The 19,821-nt window shown below is 43.7% G+C and overlaps 1 protein-coding gene across 1 annotated transcript; it reads right to left on the bottom strand.

Annotated features, from left to right (window-relative positions):
- Positions 1–16,102: 16,102 nt before the first annotated feature.
- On the bottom strand, positions 16,103–19,221 carry GADD45A (growth arrest and DNA damage inducible alpha). Its single transcript, XM_055403511.2, has 4 exons — positions 18,941–19,221; positions 18,317–18,418; positions 17,838–18,075; positions 16,103–16,786 (listed from the first exon to the last, which is right to left on the bottom strand). Exons 1-4 carry the CDS (start codon positions 18,982–18,984, stop codon positions 16,673–16,675), a joined length of 498 nt encoding a protein of 165 aa, XP_055259486.1. The 5' UTR covers positions 18,985–19,221; the 3' UTR covers positions 16,103–16,672.
- Between the last annotated feature and the right edge of the window lie 600 nt (positions 19,222–19,821).

Here is a 19,821-nt window from a genome sequence, read left to right as displayed (position 1 = left end):
TAAATGAGGAATCTAAAACAAGTGAATGTAACAAAAATGAAACAGACTTACAGAGAACAAACTAGTGGTTACCAGAGGGGGGCGGGTTGGGTGGTATAGGAGTAGAGGATTAAGAGGTACAAGCTACTATGTATAATATAAATAAGCTACAAGGATATATTGTACAGCATAGGGAATAGTCTTTTATAATAACTATAAATGGAATATAATCTTGAAAATTGTGAATCACTATGTTGTATACCTGAAAAATAGTTCAGTTCAGTCGCTCAGTCATGTCCGACTCTTTGTGACCCCATGAACTGCAGCATACCAGGCCTACCAGTCACCAACTCCCAGAGTCCACTCAAACCCATGTCCATTGAATCGGTGATGCCATCCAGCCATCTCATCCTCTGTTGTCCCCTTCTCCTCCTGACCTCAATCTTTCCCAGGAACAGGGTCTTTTCTAATGAGTCAGCTCTTCGCATCAGGTGGCCAAAGTATTGGAGTTTCAGCTTCACCATCAGTCCTTCCAATGAACACCCAGGACTAATCTCCTTTAGGATGGACTGGTTGGACCTCCTTGCAGTCCAAGGGACTCTCAAGAGTCTTCTCCAGCACCACAGTTCAAAAGCATCAATTCTTTGGTGATCAGCTTTCTCCACAGTCCAACTCTCACATCCGTACACGACCACTGGAAAAACCATAGCCTTGACTAGATGGACTTTGTTGGAAAAGTAATGTTTCTGCTTTTTAATATGCTGTCTAGGATGGTCATAACTTTACTTCCAAGGAGTAAGCGTCTTTTAATTTCATGGCTGCAATCACCATCTGCAGTGATTCTGGAGCCCAGAAAAATAAAGTCAGCCACTGTTTCTACTGTTTCCCCATCTATTTGCCATGAAGTGATGGGACCAGATGCCATGATCTTAGTTTTCTGAATGTTGAGCTGTAAGCCAACTTTTTCACTCTCCCCTTTCACTTTTATCATGAGGTTCTTTAGTTCTTCTTTACTTTCTGTCATAAGGGTGGTGTCATCTGCATATCTGAGGTGATTGATATTTCTCCAAGCAATCTTGATTCCAGCTTGTGCTTCCTCCAGTCCAGCATTTCTCATGACGTACTCTGCATATAAGTTAAATAAGCAGGGTGACAAAATACATCCTTGACGTACTCCTTTTCCTATTTGGAACTAGTCTGTTATTCCATGTCCAGTTCTAACTGTTGCTTCCTGATCTGCATATAGGTTTCTCAAGAGGCAGGTCAGGTGGTCTGGTATTCCCATCCCTTTAAGAATTTTCCACAGTTTATTGTGATCCACACAGTCAAAGGCTTTGGCATAGTCAATGAAGCAGAAGTAGATGATTTTCTGGAACTCTCTTGCTTTTTCCATGATCCAGCGGATGTTGTCAATTTGATCTCTGGTTCCTCTGCCTTTTCTAAAATCAGCTTGAACATCTGGAAGTTCACGGTTCACTTATTGCTGAAGCCTGGCTTGGAGAATTTTGAGCATGACTTTACTAGCGTGTGAGATGAGTGAAATTGTGTGGTAGTTTGAGCATTCTTTGGCATTGCCTTTCTTTGGGATTAGAATGAAAACTGACCTTTCCCAGTCCTGTGGCCACTGCTGAGTTTTCCAAATTTGCTGGCATATTGAGTGCAGCACTTTCACAGCATCATCTTCCAGGATTTGAAATAGCTCCACTGGAATTCCATCACCTCCACTAACTTTGTTCGTAGTGATGCTTACTAAGGTCCACTTGACTTCACATTCCAGGATGTCTGGCTCTAGGTGAGTAATCACACCATCGTGATTATCTGGGTCATGAAGATCTTTTTTGTATAGTTCTTCTGTGTATTCTTTCCACCTCTTCTTAATATCTTCTGCTTCTGTTAGGTCCCTACCATTTCTGTCCTTTATTGAGCCCATCTTTGTATGAAATGTTCCCTTGGTACCTCTAATTTTCTTGAAGAAATCTCTAGTCTTTCCCATTCTACTGTTTTCCTCTATTTCTTTGCATTGATCACTGAGGAAGGCTTTCTTATCTCTCCTTGCTATTCTTTGGAACTCTGCATTTAAATGGGTATATCTTTCCTTTTCTCCTTTGCTTTTCACATCCCTTCTTTTCACAGATATTTGTAAGGCCTCCTCAGACAGCCATTTTGCTTTTTTGCATTTCGTTTTCTTGGGGGTTGTCTTGATTCCTGTCTCCTGGTCACGAACCTCCATCCATAGTTCATCAGGCACTCTGTCAGGTCTAGACACTTAAATCTATTTCTCACTTCCACTGTATAGTCATAAGGGATTTGATTTAGGTCATACCTGAATGGTGTAGTGGTTTTCTCCACTTTCTTCAATTTCAGTCTGAATTTGGCAATAAGGAGTTCATGATCTGAGCCATAGTCAGCTCCTGGTCTTGTTTTTGCTAACTGTATAGAGCTTCTCCATCTTTGGCTGCAAAGAATATAATCAATCTGATTTCGGTGTTGACCATCTGATGTTCATGTGTAGAGTCTTCTCTTGTGTTGTTGGAAGAGGGTGTTTGCTATGACCAGTGCATTCTCTTGGCAGAACTCTATTAGCCTTAGCCCTGCTTCATTCTGTACTCCAAGGCCAAATTTGCCTGTTACTCTAGGTGTTTCTTGACTTCCTACTTTTGCATTGCAGTCCCCTATAATGAAAAGGACATTTTTGGGGGGTGTTAGTTCTAGAAAGTCTTGTAGGTCTTCATAGAACTATTCAACTTCAGCTTCTTCAGCGTTACTGGTTGGGACATAGACTTGGATTACCGTGATATTGAATGGTTTGCCTTGGAAACAAACAGAGATCATTCTGTCATTTTTGAGATTGTATCCAAGTACTGCATTTTGGTTCCTATGCAATACTGCTCAGGACTGGAAGAGGTCAGTCTTCATTCCAATCCCAAAGAAAGGCAATGCCAAAGAATGCTCAAACTACCGCACAATTGCACTCATCTCACACGCTAGTAAAGTCATGCTCAAAATTCTCCAAGCCAGTCTTCAGCAGTATATAAACCGTGAACTCCCAGATGTTCAAGCAGGTTTTAGAAAAGGCAGAGGCACCAGAGATCAAATTGCCAACATCCGCTGGATCATGGAGAAAGCAAGAGAGTTTCAGAAAAACATCTATTTCTGCTTTATTGACTATGCCAAAGCCTTTGACTGTGTCGATCACAATAAACTGTGGAACATTCTGAAAGAGATGGGAATCCCAGACCACCTGACCTGCCTCTTGAGAAACCTGTATGCAGGTCAGGAAGCAACTGTTAGAACTGGACATGGAACAACAGACTGGTTCCAAATAGGAAAAGGTGTACGTCAAGGTTGTATATTGTCACCTTGCTTATTTAACTTATATGCAGAGTACATCATGAGGAACGCTGGGCTGGAAGAAGCACAAGCTGGAATCAAGATTGCCGGGAGAAATATCAATAACCTCAGATATGCAGATGATACTACCCTTATGGCAGAAAGTGAAGAGGAACTCAAAAGCCTCTTGATGAAAGTGAAAGAGGAGAGTGAAAAGGTTGGCTTGAAGCTCAACATTCAGAAAACTAAGATCATGGCATCTGGTCCCATCACTTCATGGGAAATAGATGGAAAAACAGTGGAAACAGTGTCAGACTTTGTTTTTTTGGGCTCCAAAATCACTGCAGATGCTGATTGCAGCTATGAAATTAAAAGACGCTTGCTCCTTGGAAGGAAAGTTATGACCAACCTTGATAGTATATTAAAAAGCAGAGACATTACTTTGCCAACCAAGGTCCATCTAGTCAAGGCAATGGTTTTTCCCGTGGTCATGTATGGATGTGAGAGTTGGACTGTGAAGAAGGCTGACCGCCGAAGAATCGATGCTTTTGAACTGTGGTGTTGGAGAAGACTCTTGAGAGTCCCTTATACTGCAAGGAGATCCAACCAGTCCATTCTAGAGGAGATCAATCCTGGATGTTCATTGGAGGGACTGATGCTAAAGCTGAAACTCCAATACTTTGGCCACCTCATGCGACGAGTTGACTCACTGGAAAAGACTCTGATGCTGGGAAAGGTTGGGGGCGGGAGGAGAAGGGGACGACGGAGAATGAGATAGCTGGATGGCATCACCGACTCTGTGGACATGAGTTTGAGTGAACTCCGGGAGTTGGTGATGGACAGGGAGGCCTGGCGTGCTGTGATTCATGGGGTCGCAGAGAGTCGGACACGACTGAGCGACTGAACTGAACTGAACTGAACTGCATTTGGACTCTTTTGTTGACCATGATGGCTACTCCATTTCTTCTAAGGGATTCCTGCCCATGGTAGTAGATATAATGGTCATCTGAGTTAAATTCACCCATTCCAGTCCATCTTAGTTTGTTGATTCCTAGAATGTCGATGTTCACTCTTGCCATCTCCTGTTTGACCACTTTCAATTTGCCTTGATTCATGGACCTCACATTCCAAGTTCCTATGCAACATTGCTCTTTACAGCATTGAACCTTGCTTCTATCACCAGTCCCATCCACAACTGGGTGTTGTTTTTGCTTTGGCTGCATCCCTTCATTCTTTCTGGAGTTGAAGCATAATACTGTACATCAAGTCAGTAACAAAAAAATAATTTAAAGAAAATTAAGGTAAAGTGAGTAAATCAGTGCCTTAGCAATCAAGAATGTAATGTATTTCTATGTAGTCCTTTAAAAACATCAATAGCTTTTTACTGATATGGAAATGTGTCCATGACATGTAGATGTCATTAAAGGAAACAAAGAAATTTTGGGGAAAAAAGAATGCAATGTATTGGACTTTAAATAATAAACAACACTAGACTCCAGATACTTAATGTGGCCAGGTATTGCTTTCAGAAATTTTGCATCTCAATTCATTTGATTCTCACTACAAGCCCATGAGGTCACTACTGTTATTAACCCGACTTTACACATGAGGTAATGGAAGTTCAGAGAGATCCAAAAGTGCATTTGATATGCTTTTTTAGGGCTTCCCAGGTGACTCAGTGGCAAAGAATCCACTTGCCAGTGCAGGAGATACAGGTTGGATCCCTGGGGAAAGAACCCCTATAGAAGGAAATGGCAACCTGAAAAATCCCATGGAGAGAAGAACCTGGCGGGCTATAGTCCATGGGGATGCAGAGTTGGACACGACTGAGCATGCATTCATGTTTTTAAAAAATTGCATTTTTTCTTGAGTTGTCAGTATGAAGTAAGAGAAAGAACGGGTCTTGGAAGCAGAAAACATGGGCTACAGTTCGAGTGTCACTAATTTGCGGTGTAACCTTATGAGTTTTATGATTTCTGGTCCTGTTTCCAGAGGGGGAAAAAAAGGATTTTTTTTAAGAAGGATGCAGGCTAAGTAATTGTTAACAGTTCTTCTAAGCTAAGTCACTTCAGTCGTGTCCGACTCTGTGCGACCCTATAGACGGAAGCCCACCAGGCTCCCCGTCCCTGGGATTCTCCAGGCAAGAACACTGGAGTGGGTTGCCATTTCCTTCTCCAATGTGTGAAAGTGAAAAGTGAAAGTGAAGTCGCTCAGTCGTGTCCGACCCTTAGTGACCACACGGACTACAGCCAACCAGGCTCCTCCATCCATGGGATTTTATAGGCAATAGTACTGGAGTGGCTTGCCATTGCCTTCGGGGGAGGAAAGCAATTCATTTTGGGTCACCTTTTTTTTTTTTTTTTTTTTTTTAACCATCTTTACCCCCAGTCATCTCACATTTTCTTTCTTGAATTGAAAACCAGGAGGGAAAGAACCAGTCTAGAGTATGGGGTCACTGAAGGGAATGTGGGTTTGCTGTGTATAATTACAGATATTTAAAAGATATTTAAAGGATCACTTCCCGATACTTCAGCTACTGACTCATCATCAGCACTGGAAAGAACTTTTAAGGAAAAATGAATTGTAGAAAGGTATTTTGTATATAAGCAATTAATAGAATTAAATGAGCAAATTTCTTCAAAGTATCAACAATGTCTCATGAGTTATAACTACAAAAATAAAAATAGGCCACTCAAACATTAAATGTAACAGAGCATTTAAAAATTTGGCTTTTTGAAGCAGGACAAAGAAGAATTCATTCATTTGTTGAGCTCCTACTAGCACTGTGCTAAGTATGTCCTAGAATAAACCCAGAAAAGACTAGGATCTCCCAAGATAGGGAGGGTAGGGGTAAAGGGTGGGTATTACTATGCAATGTGGTAAATGCTATTCTAAGAAGTGGCCCTGCCTGAGTGAGTCAGAAAAGGTTTCACGGGGGGAGGCAGTGTATCAGCTGGGCCTTGAAGAATGAGTAGGAGTTTGTTAGTGAAGTCTAGGGAAAGGATATTCTCAGCTGCTATAACAGCGTGTACAAGCTAGATTCTAAAAAAGTCTGGGTATCAGACTTCTGTTACTTCTAGGTAACAGATCTCTGAGGCAGGACTACAGGAAGGATCAAGCTGATGAGGTTGGGAAAGAAGCTTGAGTCAAGTCATCAAAGGCAAAACTTTTCTACTGATTATAAAGGCAAGATAAGGAGTTAGCAGAGTTGCTTAAGCAGGGATTTGACATGTTAAGCTTTGTTTCCTTAAAGATAATTAGACTGAACAAGGAGAAAGACAAAGAGACAAAGAAGAGAAACTGACAGTGGTTATTTCTAAGCCCCCACCAGGATTTCATAATTCTTTTATTGAACTTTGTTCAACTCCTTCATTCCAAACTTTTATCACCCTACTCAAACTCTCCCTATTTATCTCCTTCCCATCAAGTAAATAATCCTGCCTTCCCCAACAGAAAAATTGCTGGGGCCATTTGGCCTGAATTTTTAAAACTCCCTACCTTTCCACATCCAAATTTCTGCATCACACCCAAGCAAATAACTTCTATCAGGTGAGAAGCAAGTCCACCAGCTATTCCTGGAGCCCCTTCTCCTCTTTCCTCCTTTCTCATCAAAATTTTCCCAGAAAGTGGTCCACCTTCCCTGTCTTCTCTTCCCCATCTCCCATCTTCTCAATTGACTGCAACGTGGTTTTACTCACATCGACACAATGAAACTGATTTCACCCAACAAAATGGACAGTGAACTCTTAATTTCCAAATTCCATGGAACCTTTCAGTCTCTGCTTTAGGGACCCCTCTGACAGTGAGAATTATTCTCTTCTGTAAACTCACCATTCTGCCCCTCCAGCTTCTGTGACATCAACCCTCTCATTTCCCCTCTATGTCTGCCTTCTAAAATCCCACCCTGAGTCCCGAGTTTCTATCCTTGGCTGACTGCTGCTCTGCTCACTTTATCCATTCTTCTTGGTGAGCTCATCCACTCTCACAGCTAGTATATGTTGAGGATTCTGAGATCAAAACATCCAGCCCAATTTTGTTTAAGCAACCAACTTATCTATTCTACTGGACACTTCTAACAGGTAGTCACACAAGTATTTGAAACATAATGCATCCAAAACTAAACCCATCTCCCCTCTAGACAGCCAAATATCTCTAAATTGCTTCAGCTGGAATCCTAGGAGGCAGTCAAAAATTCCCCCTCATCCCTTACATCTGGTCACCCAGTCTCACCTATTTCATTTCCCAGATACTTCTAAAATCCATCTCTTATTTTCCTAACTGCAAGTGCAGGCCTGTATCACCCCTTGACTGAACTGCGAAAGTGTCCCATGTAGACTCCAGCCTCCATGGTTGCCCTGATATTAGGATGGCCAACTCTTTCTGTTTACTTGGGACCATCTCAGTTTTGACCCTGAAAGTCTTGCATCCAGGAAATCTCTCAGTCCCCACTCGTAGTTGCAAATAAAACTAAAACCCTATTTCTAACTGAAAATGAAATTACGCACATTACTGAAAATCCATGGGCCTCCCTTCAGGAATAGCTGGATTCAGGAGCTCTGCTTACAAGATTCACCTCTACACCCTTTGCTTTTTTAAAAACTTTTTGTTTTGTATTGGGGTATAGCAGATTAACAAAATGTTGTGACAGTTTCAGGTGAACAGTGGAAGGACCCAGCCATACATAGACATGTAGCCATTCTCCCCCAAACTCCCCTCCAATCCAGGCTGCCATATAAGACTGAGCAGAAATCCATGTACTATACAGTAGGTCTTTGTTGGTTATCCATTTAAAATATAGCGGTATGTTCACATCCTTCCCAAACATCCCTTCCCCCCAACCCTCCCTCTGGCAACCATAAGTTTATTCTCCAAGTCTGCGAGTCTCTTTCTGTTTTTTAAGTAGGTTCATTTATATCATCTCTTTTTAGATTCCGCATATAAGGGCTATCATACGAAATTTCTCCTTCGCTGTCTGACTTAATTCACATAATAGGACTGCCCTTTGCTCTTAAATAAACTTACTCTCCGTGGCATACAAATGCCTGCCAGTAATCCTAGACTCATTGATCAGCTTGGCAGCCTGTAAAGAGATTCTCTACTCTGACAGAGAAGTCTCAGGAAGATTTCTGATTGGCCCAGCTGATGTCACATGATCTATCACCATCCCAATCACCATGGCCAGGAAGATGACCCAGCCCTATATTCCAAATCTCCTTTTGAGGCTGAGGTGAGGGGTGCTAACCAGAAAGAGGTTCACAGAAAGGAGGAGGAGGAGGGGAGCAGGACAGACAAGAACAACGAACAGCTGTCTCTTTACATTACACTCCCCTCCAATCCCATCACACTGATCCTGGTATTTGATTCATCTGAGAAAAGTGAACCATAGACCACTGTTAACCCATTTTACTCTTCTGAATAAAATCCTCAGAGTCCCCTCATTGCCTGCAGGGCGAAGTCATGCTCCTCAGAAGGACATACAAATACAAGGCTCTCTCTGAGCTGATCTCTGTCTACCTTTTTAGCCTACCTTTCTCCACTCCTTCCATAACACTTAATCCTCTAGCAAACACCACAGACTAAAAGAGTCCCTCGTGCACAGCATTTTTCTCCCCTGACTCGCTTTTAAGCATGCTTCAGGACTCAGGTCAAGCATCACCCTTTCCTGGAAGGCTTCCTCACCACCACCACCTCCCTAAACACACACACACAGCGCATGCCCAGACTTGCCAGGCCACCACACCACCTTGAAAATTCTGTGTCTGTCAGCTCCTACATAGACTGCAGGTCGAAACTGCACCACAATCATCTTTCTATAGCAAGTTCCAGCACAGAACTTGGCACACAGCATGCATTCAACCTTTGATTTTGAACAGAAACTACTCTGCTTTGATAATCCTAATGAGTGATAAAGGACCAAATTAAGTTAATGGAAATGGAGAGGAGAAACTAGATTAGTGGAAATTAACATAATTTAATTGGATGTTGTCTTTTCATATTCTGTTGTGTAGTTTACTGGGGGGAGGTGCTTTCTTTTTCACTGAAGTCACCCTCTAATTTGCAAACATAGAATAATGATACAAAACACATACATACATAGGAACTTACTCACCTGTGGGAGATGTAGTTATCATTAGGGCACATATATTCAGTATCTCCAGGAACTGAGCCAAGTGCTTTCTGTGCATAGTTTTGTTTAATCCCCACAAACAAACCAATGATATAAGCCTTGTTTATTTTCCCATTTCCTGGAAGAAATCACTGAGGTTGAGAGAAGTTACACTACCTTTCACAAGTCGTAGCTGGAATCCAAGACCCAAGCTCAGGTCTTTCTGGCTATAAAAGCCCATTGTTGAATGCTTCCCTGGTGGCTCAGTGCTAAAGAATCTGCCTGTCAATGCAGAAGACACAGGTTTGATCCCTGGTCTGGGAAGATCACACACAACCCAGGGCAACTAAGCCCATGCACCACAGCTATTGAGCCTGTGCTCTACAGCCTATGCAGAGAAGGCAATGGCAACCCATTCTAGTACTCTTGCCTGGAAAATCCCATGGATGGAGGAGCCTGGTAGGCTGCAGTCCATGGGGTCACTAAGAATTGGACACAACTGAGCGACTTCACTTTCACTTTTCACTTTCATGCATTAGAGAAGGAAATGGTAACCCTCTCCAGTATTCTTGCCTGGAGAATCCCAGGGATGGGGGAGCCTAGTGGGCTTCCGTCTATGGGGTCGCACAGAGTCAGACACAACTGAAGCGACTTAGCAGCAGCAGCTAGAACCTGTGAGCCACAATTACTGAAGCCTATCCACACCAGAGCCATGCTCTGCAAAAAAAAAAGCCACCGCAATGAGAAGCCCATGCATCTCAACTAGAAAACAGCCCTCGCTCAATGCAACGCAACTAGAGAAAGCCCACGTGCAGCAACAAAGAACCAGCATAGCCAAAAATAAATGTTTTTAAAAGCCTATTGTTTTAACTGCTATACTCTTATTCTTGATCATTTGCCAGCTCTGTCCAGTTATACAAAGAAGCCCAAAATGAAATCAGAAGGCTCGTCTCCAGGTGAGCCTTTTATCAGAGTGATTATTTTGATACTGTGGTGATGTAATCAGGTGTTAAGTGGTGATGGTAGGAGAGTTTGCTGCCTTTCTGTATAAGTTCTCAGACACTTATTTGTAGAAGATATATTAGCATACAGCACCCAGGGACACAAAAGTCACTTCTCCCATGAGGAGTTTCTAGGATGAAAGACAACAATTCTTCGAATTCTCTCCTGGTTTTATCCCCTTTCGTTTTCCTGGGGCTCTGTCCCACTTAGTGGATAAGTAAAAGATTAGATCCAATTAGTTTTAGCCTCCCCTAGGCTAACCTGTGCTGTCTGGCTGGCCTTTAAGAGACAGTTTAGAGTAGAATTTTGATTTTCCCTTTCCTCGCCATGTGGCTTTAGAGGAGTCTCTTGACCTCTGAGCCTCAGGAACTTTGACAAGGAACCAAATGGATTAATAAATGTGAAAGCATGTTATAAGCCAGAAAGTACTTAACAGGTATAAGAAAAACAGGAACTCTACTCACTTCCCGAGCGCCTTACCTTATGCCTGACGTTGAGCAGTCCTCTGTACAAGAGCTTGTCTTTACAATGCTGTCAACTTCTTGTCTTGTCCAAGTGCCCAGCACTGTATCTGGTGTGTAACAGGTCTGTTTTTCTCTAAATTCAAGGAAGCCCTAAGGGCCAGCCTGTCCATGGACCATCCCACCTTTTGTAGTTCTTTTCCTCAGTTCTCAGTTGTATATGACTCTTTGTTAACTCCATGACTGTAGCCCACCAGGCTCCTCTGTCTGTGGAATTTTTCCAGGGAAGAATACTGAAACAGGTGGCCATTTCTGACTCCAGGGGATCTTCCCAACCCAGAGATAGAATCTGCATCCCCTGCATTGGTAGGCGGATTGAAGCCCTAGTTCTTTTAACTGGTACAGAATAATAAACTAGTAAATTTTAACTCTGTCCACAGGCAGCAAATTGTTCTGGTTATACCTCTTCCCTGAGCGTCTCTTTAATCTTTGCAGAGAAACCTGTATCCCTCAGCTCCTGGTAGGCTGACATCAGAGAGATTGATCCAGTGAAAGCTGCCCCTGCCCCTCCCCCGAGATTTGTAAAGCGTGATTCTACTGAGTTTCAGATGGAAGAACTCCAAGAAAGCATGCCATGTTTGTCAAACCGCCCTGATAATAAAAACTACCTGAAGTACTTGTTAAAAAAAATAAATTCTGAGCCTTTCCCAGCCCTATTTAACCTGAAGCTCTCGGGAAAGGGTCTTAGAGCTGTATTTTTAACATACAGCCCTAGGTCTTCATTGTTTATTGGAAATGTGAGAAATTCTGGAGGACAAATCCCTTATTTTTACACCGGAAGAATCTGAGCCACAGAATGAGAGATATTTGTCATTGGGGGAGGGTGAGTGAAGGGTGGACCCCACATGCCTAAAAGGATTAGGAAGGGAAACCTAAGTGAGTCCAGGAGTCTTAAGTTGACAATAGGCAAGGGCAAGGTCTGTAGCAAACTGGAAATCCTTGTCTAAACTGGAGGCACCTCCCTCAGCGGCAGCCAATTGCTACCATGCAGACTATGGGCTCACTGTTGCCACGAATAGCAAACTTCCAAGAGACAATAGAAATAAATATTTTTCTAAGAAGTTTCTTCATGTTTAAATGTTGACAACTTAAAAAAAAATGTTTTTAAACATCGTGTAGGCCAAATTTCTCTTGGCTACCAGTTTCCCTCATGGCTGAGTGATAAAGAACCCACTTGCCAATGCAAGAGACATGGGTGGGGAAGACCCCCTGGAAAAGAAAATGGCAACCCACTCCAGTATTCTCGCCTGGAAAATTCCACAGACAGAGGAGCCTGGTGGGCAACAGTCCATGGAGTTGTAAAGAGTCAACTGAGCACTAAAACAAAACAACAAATCCCTATGTGAGGGTTGTGGCTGTCCCAGAAACTCACCCCAAATGTGCTTCAAATATACCTTCCAGAGCTACAGCTCGTCTACAGGAACAAGTGTCCCTTCACCATCCCCTGGTCTCTTCACCTTTGGGTCTGACTGGATCTTCCCAACCTTCCTGGCCTCCCAAGAATACTTAGGCCTTGAATACAGCACATGGTCACTGATTGCCCTGCATCACAGGGGTCCGTCTTTTATACTAAACTGCACACATTCTTAAACACAAACACCTTGTTTTTAAACTTTTGCAACCCTGGGACTTAGTGCCCAGTGCATGACGGGCTTCCAGTAAATAGCATTAAAGAAGCGAATGTGTTGATATTGATTTCCTTATTTGATAATAAACTTTCTAAGGACAAGTGCTACCTCTTAGAGGCTACCTCTGTCTATTCTCTGCTGCACCTAGCAGAATTATAATCAATACTCAATCAGTTAAGTAATTTGTGTGGTTTACAAAATACGATGCTAACTTCTGATCAAAGAACTCACAACCTTTTTCTGCAAGTCATCCTCATGTGCCCTCCAGAAATTTCTACCCCTTGAATTCTCACAGCAGTTCTCTGGGCACTTCGGCTTTGGGTTTTATCTGTTGCTGTTTGTGTCTCCTTACTTCACTAGGCTGGAAACTCTTTGAGGTCAGAGTAGGTTTCTGATTTTTTTTTTTTTTTGTAGACTTCAATATAACCAGCATAGCCCTTGCTCATAATAAGCACTCAAACAGGATGAGACAGTTGGATGGCTTCATCGACTCAGTGGATGTAAGTTTGAACAAACTCTAGGAGATAGTGAAGGACAGGGAAGCCTGCCATGCTGCAGTCCACGGGGTCACAAAGAGTCAGACATGACTGAGTGACTGAACAATAAAATTCTTTCTTTGTGATCTTCATGAATACAACTTTTACACAGCTTCTTATGTTTATTTGTGCTGTGTGCTAAGTCTCTTCAGTCATATCCAACTCTGCAACTCTATAGACTGTAGCCTGTTAGGCTCCTCTGTCCAGGGAATTGTCCAGGCAAGAACACTGGAGTGGGTTGCCACCCCCTTCTCCAGGGGATCTTCCTGACCCAGGAATTGAACCCGCATCTCCTGCATTGCAGGCGGATTCTTAACCACTGAGCCAATGGGGGAATCCTGATGTTTATGTAAGGATTGTTTAAAAGGGGGGAGGGTGGGGGAAAGATTCAATTCAGCTTGAGGGACGCTGGCCTGGTGTTAAATCATGCCATTGAGAGTTTTATTCATTTAAAGGAACCACATCTCACTGCTTGCACCTTCTACCAAATCCCAAAGAATAAAATTGAACCCATATAGTTGAAAATTGAGGAAACAATGATTTTATAAGGGTTATAGTAAGGCATCTCAAAACATGCTTTGAAAATACTTCCAATTAACAATATACAAACAGCTCTTTCCTAGCCATGACACTTTCTTCATTTGGGAAATATGTATTATGGGAGATTACTTACCTTCATGAGTCCTTTCATTATAGAAATTTAATTTACTGAGGGCCTTGATGAACTGCAAGGAGGGAGGAGTCAATACTATTTATGACACTGAGGTAAAGTTGCCAGTGGAAAAAGTAGGTATTTTTCACAAACAACACACCTTAGAAAGAGGAGGGGATTTCTGTCCCCTCTGTAACATTTCCACCTACTGGCAATAAGCAGGGTTAATGGCATTTGAAGCAACAACTGAAAAATACTAGCAACATTTAGAGGCAGAATCTGCCCTGGTAATTGCACACTTGTTTACAATTAACTCAATTATTTCAGAGTGGATTTTTCAACACCCTGTTACTTTTGTGTTATGTTCAATCAGGAACGAATAACAACTGTTAAAACTTAAAAACCAAAACTTCAAAATCCCATGAATTGTTGGGATTTTTCTGAAAGCAAACAACCTCAAGAATGCACACTACCACTTTCATAACTCTAAGCACTATGAAATAAGAATACACATTCAAAACACTTTTCTTTAAATACATATATCATGTTATAAGCAACAGATTTCTCTGATTCCTTAGAAGTTTTCCTATTGCCATCGCCCAAGTTTTAGTAATAGACACACTGTATTGACACCTATCAGGTGCCAGGTAGTTTGCATTCATTATTTGTAAATCAGAGTCAGATGTGACTGAGTGACTAAGAACATACATAAGCTGCTCCTCCCCACTCTGCCTTCCTAGTTTATTAATCTTTGCAGGAGGGTCTTTAATCAAGTCGTTTTGGGAAAGAATTGAAAGTATTTTTACTTAATGGGAAGGAAAAAAAAATCTGTTTAAAACTCACTGCTGTCCATCTTCTGATAATGTAAAAAACAACTATTAAATAGCAGTTACGTTTTGGATCAGGTACTAAGCTTAAATAAGATACAAGCCTAAACAAGGACTAAAACTCCACATTGCTGGTAGATGTGGAAAAACAGAAACTTAATTGCAAGGTGAAGGGCTCATGTGCCTATGTTATTCCTAAGATAGGCAGAAACTTGGTGCTTTTTGTAACTGTTAGCTGGCATTTCTCTCCTCTGATTTCTATTTTTTCCTGATTATATGTAGGCATGACAAGGGTGGGAGACAGATGGCCAGGGAGCCACGGGGTGTTGGGGGGGCGGGTATGGTTTTAGAAGTAGACAAAGAAAAATCCCGTGTACCAAAGTTATATTAGGCCTCTCCTCAGTAGGCATTTTTGCTTTCTTTGGCTGTATGTCCAGAAGATTGTTGCAGTTAATTATCAAGTGACTGTTCCAAGTGAAAGATGACTGTTCTGCTAAAGCCTTTCATTTCTTTTGCTCTTTTCTTCCCTCGCCCATCTAATTTAGCCAAACCCCTCAGAACCATAGCACGCATGTTCAGCTGGAAGGCACACAGCTCTAGAAAGAGAATAAGGCAGAATCTTCGGCAGGCCACTTCCCTGTTTCCTGAATGTGCTTCTGCAAAATGCGCAGCTTTGGACGGTTGTGGTCACTTTCCAATTGGCCTTCCCACCTACGGCAGCTTATCCAACAACCCGTCTTTCAGTGCCCAGCGTTATCTTCCTGAAACACTGATCACGTCATTCCCTGCGTGAAGGCGTCTGCAGACTGGCCAAAGTTTACAGAAGAAAACCCAAATGCTGAGAGTGACACGGAAAGCCATTCCCAGTCTGGGCCTAATCCCCACCTACCTTTCAGCCTTATCTCTCCCTTATCTTTCTACGCCAGAGGCACACACAGAATCACTCTTGCTTCCCTGAACAGGTTTTGGTCTTTCAGGCCTCCATATCCTCCCAGAAACTAGTGCTGCTGCTAGCAATATCCTTTTCCTGTTTTAAGATCCAAATAAAATGATCTCTTCCCTGGGAAAACTTCACTGGTCTTGCAGGTAGGTCTTTGGTAACTCCCTCCCCTCTGCTTCTATAACATGTTGCATATAATCTTATTATAGCACTAGTTATCATTTAACTGTATTGTATTTATCCATGTTTTGCAAGTGCAATTTCCCACACCACTTTTCCCTAACTCCAACCCAACTCCTAAATCACCTTTGTTTTTCTGACTTTTGGTGTAAGGTAGAGCAGGGCATCACTAAAATGTCCACTAAATAAATAAAAACCAATATCATGCTATGTTCAGCCCAAATGTTTTGAGTAGAAAAATAGTTTATATACATACATACACACACATCTATATATATACAGATGCACATATACTATATATACATGATTTCACATGGGTTTTAATTTTTCCATATTGAAAAAAAAACTTGTTTAAAAGAAAATAAAGTACAAGTTAAAAGAAATAAAAGCACACATTAAGAAATGATGCAATTATTCCATACCAGTTTATTGTAGGTATTGTGTTTCAAAAAATTTATAGCATAAATAACCTTTCATGTCATAAAATAACTTAGTACAATTTATAATAAAACTTTGAGAATTTAACATCTCATCAAAATACAATAAAATATGGTTTTAAAATATGATTAACCCTTTTTTTTTTTTTAACTTGAGGGCATAGAAACCAAAATTACCCAAACTGTGGCTGCACATTTAAACTTTAACAAAGCATATTTGGTTTATTTAAATGTAACTCAACCATCCTAAATTAATACATAGTTTTGTTTTCCTTCCTGCATGGTTCTTTGTAATTTCTGTTCCTTTTGACTTGTATTTCTGTTTCCACACAGCTTCCTTCTTCATTTTCACCTCTTTCCATCTGCAAAGTCATCTATCTCTGGGCTCCCAGAACATGTAGTTGAACTCACTCAGCCCCTGGACATCAGTTTCTGTAATCCTTGCATCAGTGTAGGGAGTAACTGCTTGAGTAACTACAAAGGTATTTCAAAACTTCAGTGCAATTTGGTTCAGTTATTTTCATTCAGATGCCATCACCGTTCAGGGAGATTAATCACTGGAACCCACTGATCCATGTAGCGACTTTCCCGGCAAAAACAAATGAGTTGACTTAAGGCAGGATCCTTCCACTGTGATGAATGCGGATTCTGGGAACAAATTTAGAAAAAATAGTTATTTTTTAAAAAATCAGACTTTGCTACTAATTACAATACTTCTGAGGGGAAGACGCTTGAACATTCTATACTTTGGCTGTGTGACAGACCGCTTAAAATCATTAAAAAAATGTTTCCAGGTAGTTGGGTTTCCTGCAAAATCGTTAAGGGGTAATTCTCTATGAAGCTATACTCTGCAAAGTCTGAACACATGCAACTAACTGAGCCATATATATGTTTTCATATTTATTCAGTTTTTGCATAAGAGTATTATTCATAGATTTGTCCTACCAAACTTGTACCTTGGTGGACACCTGAGAAATACTTTCATGCTGGGCTACCAGGAGTTTAAGAGCTGCAGAGCAGTTAACTAAAACTGCCACCTGTTATCCTCCCAAAAGAGAGAGTAGTATTTTTCAGGAGTAGCAAAATAATGAGGCTGCCACTTAAGGAGATCAGTCAAACTGTCCCAAAATGTAAAAGACAAAGCAATCACATTTACCTCTGTAAACACAAGTTATCTACCTTTTTATGGGGGCAAGGGGACATTTAAAAAACTGCAAGACCACAAAGAAAAATTTCCACTCTATCCCCTTAACGTATTTCTAGGGAATTAATGAGGTCTGTCTCCTACACCATTTCTATTTTTAGCTCTGACTGGCAGAGAATGAAGCTGACTCCTTAATGAGGGTGAGCCAGGAATTTATTTGGCTTTATCTAATCTGCCCTGCTAAAGGAATTAGTCACGGGAGGTAGTGCAGATGTAGGTAGGGAGTAGCTGGGACTGACAATGCTGACTCACAAGGATCTCTTCCGCTTCTGGCAGCCTCCAACGTGCTTGGACACGTTCTGTCCCAGAGAAAATCCCCATGATGAAACTAGCACATCTCGGCTGAAAGTCCAGCCACACGCTTTAATGGGGCAAAGGCTCCCGTCTCTTAACCCTCGCCCATTTCAGATCTGGAGTCAGGCGACTCTCAGCCCTCACGAACTTCCCTGCCAGGACTCTAACCTCGACCTGCCCGCAAGTCTCCTTCTCCCTTACCGTCACCAGCACGCAATGCAGGTCCGGGGGCTGCTCTGCGCCCTCGCTGGCCGCGGGGCCCGCCTCAGTCTCCAGGAGCAAGAGTTCGGCCAGCCGGCCCGGGTTGCTGACACGCAGGATGTCGATATCGTTCTCGCAGCAGAACGCCTGGATCAGGGTGAAGTGGATCTGCAGAGCCACGTCCCGGTCGTCGTCCTCGTCCGCCGCCAGCAGGCACAGCACCACGTTATCCGGGTCGCTGCGGGCAGGGAACGAACGGGCTGGTAAGCCCAAAGCCAAGACCCGCCGCGTGGAAGCCCGCACCCCGCCGCCCAGGTGCCAGGGGTCGCGCCCGGCTCCGCTCACACCCCCTGGGACAAGTAGCCGCGAGACAGATGGAACGCGGCAGGAAGTGGCGCTGCAGGACGAGGGGAGACCGGGGGAAAGCGACCTTCTCTGGCTGGGGCGAACCAAGAGGGTCACGCGAGGGGTCCACTTACACGTTGAGCAGCTTGGCCGCCTCGTACACCCCGACGGTGATGGTGCGCTGACTCAGGGCTTTGCTGAGCACTTCCTCGAGGGCATCCCCCACCTTATCCATCCTGCACGCGGGAAGAAGCAAGGGGATCCCGTCACACTCAGCCCCTCCGGGTAGTCGCCGTGTCCTCGCCCTGCACCGCGACCCTCCCTACCGTGGGCACGCGCAACCGCGCCCGTCGACCTTTTGCAAACCCAGGACTCCCTGGGATATCATCCCCTTCCCCCCATAACCCTTACGCCCAGAGGCCCGGGATCCTGTGAGCAGCCCCGAGAGTGACATCCGCCACCCTTTCCCGAGTGCACTGCTAGTCCTTGGCGCTGGGTGCAGTCACAGGCTGTCAGCCACAAGAGCCGCACGGGCAGGGACGGTCACTTCTGCCCTTTGCAAAGCCTCGAGGGGCTCGACCGACGTGCGGGGTACGCTCTTCCCGTCCACGCGCGCCTCCGGAGTGTTCCAGAGGAAGAAAGGCGGGATAGGAGGTACCCGCTGCAAACTCTGAACCACTCACTCCCCATTCACCTTGCATAGCCCGGCAGCACCGGAGTGCGCGCAGGAGTTCAGGCAGAGGCTCCGGCCGACTTACCTTTCGGTCTTTTGCTCTCCAGCCGAGAATTCCTCCAAAGTCATATTGCAACTGCAGGTCGCCCACAGAGAGAGAGCGGCGTGCGGGCTGCTCCTGCCACCGCCGGCGCGCGGACGCCTGCTTTCCACACTCCCTTGCAGGCTCCTCCAGCGCCCGCCACCGCCGCGCCGTCCGCCCCGCCCGCCCCGCTCGCTCGCTAGCTCGCTAGTCGGCTCTCACCAGCCCACTCGTCACTCACCGCGACACTAACACCACAGCTGCCTCACAGCCACTAAAGGACAAAGGCCCCGCTCGCCGGAGTTATCCTGCCAACCCCCAGCCAACCACCATCCTCTTCATTTGCATGCGCGCAGCCATTGGGCTATGCAAATAAGCCTGTTCAGACAATTTGACCTCAGCTCCAGGAACCAGGCGGAGAGGAGCGGAAGAGGGAGGGGCCAGGAGGATAAAGGGCCTGGGGGGCGGGGGCGGGCGGGGTTCCGAGCCTACTCTCACCCCGTAGGCGGGGCGGGTAGGAGAGGAGATCTTTCTAGGGGGGCGGGGAGAGGATGGTGTCTTCAGCTTGGGCTGGAGCCGGCTGTCAAGTGTTTTTCTTGTTGGTGCACTTCTTTTTTTAATTGTCGTTTCAAGTCTTTTGTTTTGGGGGGCTGCTATTAACATCTATTTTCAGGGTTAATGCACCCAAGTCTAGTAATTATTAGTACGCAGGTTATATAAAAAGAGTGTATCCAGACCTCTGGGGCAAAGTTTACCTCAGAAGTGTTGTTTATGTAAGTCTAAGCAAAGCTGCTTATTAGTAGTAGTATTATTTCGGTGCCCTGATGGCTGGTTTGATTTATTTTTGGAAAGTTGCAAGGGTTGGAAGCTCAAAAAAGAAAAAC

This window comes from Moschus berezovskii, chromosome 4 (assembly GCF_049115385.1).
Source record: "Moschus berezovskii isolate FMDL1 chromosome 4, NW_MosBer_1.0, whole genome shotgun sequence".
Lineage (NCBI taxonomy): Eukaryota > Metazoa > Chordata > Mammalia > Artiodactyla > Moschidae > Moschus > Moschus berezovskii.
The sequence above is the reverse complement of the archived record's forward strand: the minus strand, read 5'-3'. Positions and strand labels throughout refer to the sequence as shown.

What these genes read in the sequence shown, in the direction of transcription:
- GADD45A (XM_055403511.2), bottom strand. Translation starts at nt 18,984, where the DNA reads ATGACTTTGGAGGAATTCTCGGCTGGAGAGCAAAAGACCGAAAG. An exon ending in GCGGCCAAGCTGCTCAACGT is followed by an intron (nt 18,076 to 18,316) that starts GTAAGTGGACCC and finishes CCCTGCCCGCAG; the next exon opens with CGACCCGGATAACGTGGTGC. An exon ending in TGCATTGCGTGCTGGTGACG is followed by an intron (nt 16,787 to 17,837) that starts GTAAGGGAGAAG and finishes ATTTGTTCCCAG; the next exon opens with AATCCGCATTCATCACAGTG.